Source organism: Juglans microcarpa x Juglans regia, chromosome 6S (genome assembly GCF_004785595.1).
Source record: "Juglans microcarpa x Juglans regia isolate MS1-56 chromosome 6S, Jm3101_v1.0, whole genome shotgun sequence".
NCBI classification, from domain to species: domain Eukaryota; kingdom Viridiplantae; phylum Streptophyta; class Magnoliopsida; order Fagales; family Juglandaceae; genus Juglans; species Juglans microcarpa x Juglans regia.
Genome location: NC_054605.1, coordinates 5463341 through 5472354, shown reverse-complemented (window position 1 = coordinate 5472354; position 9014 = coordinate 5463341). Strand labels below are relative to the sequence as shown.

At 39.1% G+C, this 9014-nt stretch overlaps 1 protein-coding gene across 1 annotated transcript; it reads right to left on the bottom strand.

The window, feature by feature from the left end:
- Window positions 1-5001: 5001 nt before the first annotated feature.
- LOC121236554 lies at window positions 5002-5743 on the bottom strand. Its single transcript, XM_041133004.1, has 3 exons — window positions 5548-5743; window positions 5094-5455; window positions 5002-5025 (listed from the first exon to the last, which is right to left on the bottom strand). Exons 1-3 carry the CDS (start codon window positions 5741-5743, stop codon window positions 5002-5004), a joined length of 582 nt encoding a protein of 193 aa, XP_040988938.1.
- Window positions 5744-9014: the final 3271 nt, after the last annotated feature.

Below are 9014 nucleotides of genomic sequence, written 5' to 3'. Positions count from 1 at the left end.
ACCATTATACCCGTGGCTGGACCGTATACCATGTTTCACCCCTGTGGTAGGGTTATAAACCACCATTATACCCATGGCTGGGCCTTAACAAAAACAGAACGGATTTCATCGAAAATCCGATTACAATCATATACAGAATCAGAACTTCATGCCAAGGTTTTCAGATGACACATCACATCAAAACAAAACACTGAAAAGCTTCAGATCATTTCACATGTTCGAGATAAACATAAACAAAATATTCTCATTTGTTCATAACAAACTTTTAGAATTCCTTATTCGCTCTTTTACATAGTTCAGAAATAAAGTGCACAAAACTAGCTCATGTCTACACCAGTCATGACAGAAAACACTTTCTCTTATGTAGAATTTATGCATATGCAGAATAAACATCTGAGGTTGTTTTCAGATCACCTCTTTTAAAAAAAATAAACACATTTATTCTCAAAGTCAACCTCATTTTATTTGTTTTATGCAAAACTAGTATATGAACTCCGCTTACCTGACTTCTTCGTATTATCAACACCTTGAGCCGGAACTCTAATAGTAACACCACCTAAACAAAAAGAACATATATCCAACATTTAATAATCAATCTAGTAGACTGCTATTTATTGAGTAATAAATCAAAACAGTCCCTTCACAACTCAATAACTATCCTAATAATTAAACCCGAACAACTCTCCTCACCCATTCGCATTTAAAACCCAAAACAGCCACCTTCTATAACACCAAACCAATCATAATTATTTCCAAAACCAACAACCGCAACTTCAATAATTAAAAACATAACCCAACTCAAACTTCATTTCCAACCTTCCAATAAAACAAATTCAGTGTCCGCATCAATAATTAATTCATTCAACAATTTAAGACTTGCATAAAAGTTAAATACAACTAGCTCAAAATACCCATAAATTTACACCAAATAGTCTTAATTAATAGTCCAAAACAGTCTCACAAATCCATCCAAAAATCATACTCCTCAACTTCAATAATTCCATCACCTCACCACAATCCAACATATGAAACACCCACACAAAAAATAAATATATAATTGTAACAATTTGCCAAAAGTAACTGCAGGAATGCAAAATCTTATCCACGCCATAATCAAATCAGTAACACTTTTACAATTCACAACCCAATCACAAAATCCAAACACTACCACAAGCTTCGGGTGAGATTACCTAACCAAGTCACGAAAGCTTCAAATCCACCCCGAACCAAAACAATCCGCTGTAGTCTACGCTCAGAAAAATTCACAGCACTTCCTAGTGAAAGAAAAAATGCTTCTGCACAAAGGGAAAAATTAGAGTACTCCGAACATGATTTAGTGTTCCAAGCATGAACACTATGAATTCAGATGGAACGGGGATGTGTGCGAAAATTAAGCAACGAAAAAAAAATAAAAGTGAGACAGGAAATGAATGGTGGGAGATGAGCAAGACTACACTTCTGATGTGCGGCTCAGCAAGCCAAGCAGTGTGTGTGTGCGTGTGATCAAAACACGGTAGAAACCGAAAATGGAAGGAGACCCGCACGAGTAAGAACCAGCAAAACAGAGAAAAGAAAGGAGAATAACCATAAAGGAAAAAGAAAAGCCATAATAGAAGATGAAATTACCAAGTTTTGTTCAAAAACAGAAAGAAATTGCAGTGGAGAAACAGTTTGAAATTCGAAACCCTTGAGTCGAGCAGATGGTGAAGATATGGAGAAGATGAGAAGAAGAAAAAAAAATTGGATGAGAGGATCCGGTTGCAATGTCTGCCGAAGTGAGCCAAACCGATTCTTGAGTGTGGTGAGAGATGAAGATCAACTGCTAGGATTATGGGGGTTGGTGCGCACGGTTAGTGTGATGTGCAGAAAAATGAGGTGCAGAGGGGAGAAATCGTGGGGAAGAAAAACAATGCAGCAGAGGGAAACTCACCTAAACGACGCCGTCCGTCCCTCCACTTGAGCTCATGGGCTGGGCTTCGTCCTGACTTCAAAGGGGCTGGGCCTAAAGCCCGTTATCACATTCTCCCCCCTTATAAAAATTCCGTCCTCGAAATTTATTACAAGCAATTAGGATCATCGTCGAATAACTGTGGGTACTTGACTTGCATATCCTCTTCTAATTCCCATGAGGCTTCACTGATAGCATGATTATTCCATACCACTTTAACCAATGGAATAGTCCGATTACGTAATACTTGTTCTTTTCTCTCTACAATCCGCACCGGCTCTTCTGTATAAGTCAGATCTTCCTGAAAATGAAGTGGCTCGTAATCGATAACGTGGGTGGGGTCAAGTACATACTTCCTCAGCATAGATACATGGAAAACATTGTGTACACCTGAGAGTGCGGGTGGTAGGGCTACTCTGTAAGCCACTGGTCCAATCCGATCAAGAATCTCAAATGGTCCGATGTACCTAGGGCTCAACTTACCCTTCTTTCCAAACCTCATAACCCCTCTCATGGGTGCAATCCTCAAGAATACCTTATCCCCAACCTCAAACTCTAATTGGCGACGACGATTATCTACATAGCTTTTCTGTCGACTCTGAGCTGCTCTCATTCTAGCTCGAATGGTCTCAATCTTCTCTGTTGTCTTCTGTATGATTTCAGGCCCAAAATTTGTCTTTCTCCCACTTCGTCCCAATATAACGGAGATCTACACTTCCTACCATAAAGTGCTTCATAAGGTGCCATCTCAATACTAGCCTGGTAACTGTTATTATAAGCAAACTCGACCAAAGGCAATTGTCGAATCCAAGTCCCCTTAAAATCCAACATACAAGCTCTCAACATGTCTTCCAAAATTTGAATGGTCCTTTCCGACTGACCATCTGTCTGTGGGTGAAACGTCGTGCTGAAATTTAACTTAGTGCCCATGGCCTCTTGTAAGCTTCGCCAAAATTTCGAAGTGAAACGCGGATCTCTATCCGACACAATGGACACAAGTGCCCCATGCAACCTCACTATTTCCTGTATATAAAGCTCAGCTAGTTTCTCCAACTTATAAGAAACTTTGATAGGTACAAAATGAGATGTCTTCGTCAAACGGTCTACTATCACCCAAATTGCATCTTGTCCGGTCGATGCCCGTGGAAGGCCTGTAACAAAGTCCATAAAAATATGCTCCCATTTCCATTCTGGAATCTGAAGTGGTTGCAATAATCCTGCTGGTCGTTGGTGTTCTACTTTCACCTGTTGGCATGTTAAGCACTGTGCCACAAATTGAGCAATCTCTCTCTTCATACCCTCCCACCAAAAAGACTCTTTCAAATCTCGATACATTTTCGTACTACCCGGGTGAATTGTGTAAGGGGAGCGGTGCGCTTCTTCAAGGATAAGTCTTTTTACTACAACACTGTCCGGCACACAACATCTGTTTCCAAACCTTAATACTCCATCTTCAGAAACATTAAACTCAGGTTTATCCCCTTTTTCTACTTCTTCAATTAATCTCGCCAACTTAGAATCTTCTTTTTGGGCGAGCTTGATTCTGTCTATCAAAGCTGGTTGAACTATTAAATTGGCTATTAATGCTTGCTGGTCACCCACAACTACTTCAATAGTGGCTCTTTCCAAGTCCATTAATAAGTGGGGCTGAGTGGTAAGAGTTGCAATTACTGGTCCCACTGGCTTCCTGCTAAGTGCATCAGCTACAACATTAGCTTTTGCCTAGTTGGTAGTTAATGTTGCAGTCATAGTCCTTGACTAGTTCGAGCCATCTCCTCTGTCTCATATTCAGTTCTTTCTGAGTGAAGAAGTATTTCAAACTCTTGTGATCCGTGTAGATTTCGCACCTTTCACCATATAAATAATGCCTCCAGATTTTAAGTGCAAAGACAACGGCGGCCAACTCCAAATCATGTGTGGGGTAATTTTGTTCATATGTCTTCAATTGCCGAGAAGCATAAGCTATTACCTTTCCATGCTGCATCAAAACACACCCCAAACCCAATCGTGAAGTGTCACTATAAACCACAAATCCTCCTCTTCCGCTAGGGACTGTCATAACTGGAGCTGTCACCAATCTCTTCTTCAATTCCTGGAAGCTTTCCTCACATTTTTCAGTCCAAACATACTTGTTGTTCTTCCAAGTGAGGGCGGTAAGGGGAACCGCTATTTTTGAGAAATTGTCTATAAATCGACGGTAATAACCAGCCAAACCCAAGAAACTCCTAACTTCATGCACATTGGTTGGTTGAGTCCAGTTAACTATTGCTTCAATCTTCCCGGGGTCTACAGAAATGCCATCTCTTGAGACTACATGTCCCAAAAATGCGATAGACTCAAGCCAAAATTCACACTTCTTCAACTTAGCAAATAATTTCTTATCCCTGAGTGTCCCTAGTACTTGCCTCAGATGGTCTTCATGTTCGGCTTTGCTCTTGGAGTAGATTAATATATCATCAATAAACATCACTACAAATTTATCCAGAAACTCATGAAATACTCGATTCATCAAGTCCATAAATACTGCTGGGGCGTTGGTTAAACCAAAAGGCATGACTAAAAATTCATAGTGGCCATACTTGGTCCTGAAAGCTGTCTTAGGCACATCCTCCGCCTTGATTTTTAATTGATGATAACCCGATCTGAGATCAATTTTAGAGAACACCTGCGCACCTTGCAACTGATCAAATAAATCATCGATGCGGGGCAACGGATATTTATTCTTTATGGTCACTCGATTCAGTTCCCTGTAGTCTATACACATCCTCATTGTCCCATCCTTCTTCTTCACAAACAAGACTGGAGCTCCCCAAGGTGACACACTAGGTCTAATGAAACCTTTGTCTAACAAGTCTTGCAACTGTTCTCTGAGCTCGGCTAACTCTGATGGCGCCATTCGATAAGGGGCTTTGGAAAGAGGCGCCGTGCCTGGAGCTAATTCAATAGCAAATTCTACCTCTCGCTCAGGCGGTAATCCAGACAAATCTTCAGGAAAAACTTCTGGATATTCCCTCACAATAGGAATCTCTTCTAGTTTCAATTCTTCCTTTGGTTCATCCACCACAAAAGCCAAACACCTTTGACACCCGTCACGGATTAACTTATCAACCTGAAAAGCAGAAATAACTGATGGAGGGATACGCACCTTGGAACCCATAAATCGAAGTTCCTCTTCTTCCGGGAACTTGAACACCACTTCCCTTTTAAAACAATCAATACTAGCATAACTGGAAGCTAACCAATCCATCCCCAGAATTACATCAAATCCAGTCATAGGAAAGACTATCAGGTTAGCTGGCATTTCCTTCCCGCTAATAGTTATTGGACACTTGAGTAAAATCTTGTTACAAGTCACTATATCACCAGTTGGGGTAGAGACCCTCAAATTGCAGTCCATCTCATCAGCATCAATGGGGCACAATTTAACATAATCCATTGAAATAAAAGAGTGGGTAGCCCCCGAGTCAAATAAAACAGTAGCCTTATTGAGAAATAAGGGAATAATTCCTGGTTACGTCATATAACCCATAGAGATAATAAGACAAATATTCCTTAATTCTCAACAAATACAATTTTAAGATATGGTTAGAGAATTATACCTGTGATGACATCATCCTTGTCCTCAGCTTCTCCCGGTGTCAAAGCAAACACCCGAGCAGGTACATTCCTCCGCTGATTGTTGCCCTGATTATTCGGCCTAAAGTTTTGGGGTGGGTTGGGCCTTCTGTTGTTCTCCGAAAGCAATGGGCATTCTCTAATGAAATGCCCATCCCACTTCCTTCCTGCACTCCCCATGGTGTATGCGGTTACAGAACTTACAGGGGTTAGGTGTATGATTTTCCTATATCTGTCTCTGACTTGAACTGCTCCCCTCATTTCTCTTTTTCCATTGCCCTTGATCCGAACTAGGAAACCCTTGTGGAGAAGCTCTCTTCCTCTGTTCTTGCAATTCAGCACCCCTCTTAAGATTCTGTTCAACTAGCATCGCCTTGTGCACTAATTCTGAAAAATTCTGAATCTGTAAGACCATCACCCGTTCATAGATCCTGTAGTTCAAACCTTCTTCAAACTTCCTAGTCTTTTTCTCCTCATCGGGAATCAAGTATGCGGTGAAACGTGATAATTCCGCAAACCTTGTAGCATACTGGCGCACAGTCATGGTCCCTTGCACCAAATTGGTGAACTCTCGGGCTCTTGCATCCCTATCTGCCTTAGGGAAAAATCGATCGAAGAAAATCTGCTTGAATTGAGCCCAAACAATTACTCCGATCCCCTCAGCTTCCCTGATAACTTTCTCAGAATTCCACCATCTCTTTGCTTCTCCAGATAGTTTGAAGGCTGCGAACTTGACTTTTTGCTGATCGGTACAATCCAAAACACCAAATATTTCTTCAATGTCTTGTATCCAATCCTCCGCAGCGTTCGCATTGCCTCTTCCATCAAAGGTGGGACGATGCGTTCGATTAAATTGTTCAAACGTGCAACCCCCACCATTGTCGTCTTCATTCAAATCTTCAAGAGTTCGAACTCTACAACGAGCAGCCATCCTGAAAGTCTAAACTCGGTGAAACGTTCTAAAATAAAAGAAAACAAAAATACCAGGTAAATAGAAATAAATAAGAGGATAAATAAAATATGCATATAAACACACATACATATATATATATATAAATCAGATAACTATGCCAATCAGGCATCACTTATTACACACATATATCACTAGAATTCTCAAAGTTCCAAACTCAACTCCTAACATTAGCCAGATCTAAACCTCAAATCCCATCAAAATCAATCTTAATGTCCTTGGAACTCAAACTTAAATACCCCCATGACTATCCTTATAATCCTCCAATTCCTATTTTGAAATTCCCACATCTTATGAACCCACATATATCTAAACCTCCAAGGTCTACAGTATGCAGAATTCAAACCTGTCTCTGATACCAACTGTAACGCCCAGACCCCAAGGGTTCGGAGAGTTGACTCATAAAACCTGATAATCAGCTCCAACAAGGCTAGAGTACTTCCAAATTCAAGAATATATCCACTTTCCAAACCTCAAATCGAACGTAAATACTTCAATTAAATAAATCAAATAAACTCATTTATCCAATATTCAATCCAACAACCCAAATAAAATCAACTCTTCTTCATGTCTCAAATAACAACTAGAAATAATAAAATATTAACATAGTCTCCATAAACCGTCTAAATCCATTGAAGCAAACTTAAGAAAGATAATTAACCTCCAACACCAACACTAATATCATGAGATACCCAATAACAAATCAATGCTAATCTTCTCCATAGACTCTAATACTGATCTTCAGCTGAGCCATCGATGTCATCCGAAATATTATGAAGATTAACGGGGTGAGTTATCAACAACTCAGCAAACAGAGAACATATACTAGCATGTAAACATGAGCATTTATAACATCTGATAAGCCGAACAAAATATTTACTTTCAGAATGCAGAAACAAAACTTGTACAAAAACATTAGAGCAAAATTTTCAGAAAAATATACTAAATCCAAAAAGAGAATCCTTTAGCATTTCTAAACGGAAACATTATAATCTTATCATCCTTTAATATCACATCGGGACAATACCATGTTTAACCCCCGTGGTAGGGTTATAAACCACCATTATACCCGTGGCTGGGCTATTTTCCATGTTTCACCCCCGTGGTAGGGTGATAAACCACCATTATACCCGTGGCTGGGCCATATACCATGTTTCACCCCCGTGGTAGGGTTATAAACCACCATTATACCCGTGGCTGGGCCGTATACCATGTTTCACCCCCGTGGTAGGGTTATAAACCACCATTATACCCGTGGCTGGGCCTTAACAAAAACAGAACGGATTTTATCGAAAATCCGATTACAATCATATACAGAATCAGAACTTCATGCCAAGGTTTTCAGATGACACATCACATCAAAACAAAACACTGAAAAGCTTCAGATCATTTCATATGTTCGAGATAAACATAAACAAAATATTCTCATTTGTTCATAACAAAACTTTTATAATTCCTTATTCGCTCTTTTACATAGTTCAGAAATAAAATGCACAAAACTAGCTCATGTCTACACCAGTCATGATAGAAAAACACTTTCTCTTATGTAGAATTTATGCATATACAGAATAAACATCTGAGGTTGTCTTTAGATCATCTCTTTTAAAAAAAATAAACACATTTATTCTCAAAGTCAACCTCATTTTATTTGTTTTATGCAAAACTAGTATATGAACTCCGCTTACTTGACTTCTTCGTATTATCAACACCTTGAGCCGGAACTCTAATAGTAACACCACCTAAACAAAAAGAACATATATCCAACATTTAATAATCAATCTAGTAGACTGCTATTTATTTGAGTAATAAATCAAAACAGTCCCTTCACAACTCAATAACTATCCTAATAATTAAACCCGAACAACTCTCTTCACCCATTCGCATTTAAAACCCAAAACAGCCACCTTCTATAACACCAAACCAATCATAATTATTTCCAAAACCAACAACCGCAACTTCAATAATTAAAAACATAACCCAACTCAAACTTCATTTCCAACCTTCCAATAAAACAACTTCAGTGTCCGCATCAATAATTAATTCATTCAACAATTTAAGACTTGCATAAAAGTTCAATACAACTAGCTCAAAATACCCATAAATTTACACCAAATAGTCTTAATTAATAGTCCAAAACAGTCTCACAAATCCATCCAAAAATCATACTCCTCAACTTCAATAATTCCATCACCTCACCACAATCCAACATATGAAACACCCACACAAAAAATAAATATATAATTGTAACAATTTGCCAAAAGTAACTGCAGGAATGCAAAATCTTATCCACGCCATAATCAAATCAGTAACACTTTTACAATTCACTACCCAATCACAAAATCCAAACACTACCACAAGCTTCGGGTGAGATTACCTAACCAAGTCACGAAAGCTTCAAATCCACCCCGAACCAAAACAATCCGCTGTAGTCTACGCTCAGAAAAATTCACAGCACTTCCTAGTGAAAGAAAAAATGCTTCT

Coding starts and splice junctions, on each gene's coding strand:
- LOC121236554 (XM_041133004.1), bottom strand. CDS start 5,743: ATGGGGAGTGCAGGAAGGAAGTGGGATGGGCATTTCATTAGAGAATGC. Junction 5,456..5,547: donor CAAGGATGATGTCATCACAG/GTATAATTCTCT, acceptor TGACGTAACCAG/GAATTATTCCCTTATTTCTC. Junction 5,026..5,093: donor TTCGATTTATGGGTTCCAAG/GTGCGTATCCCT, acceptor CGGGTGTCAAAG/GTGTTTGGCTTTTGTGGTGG.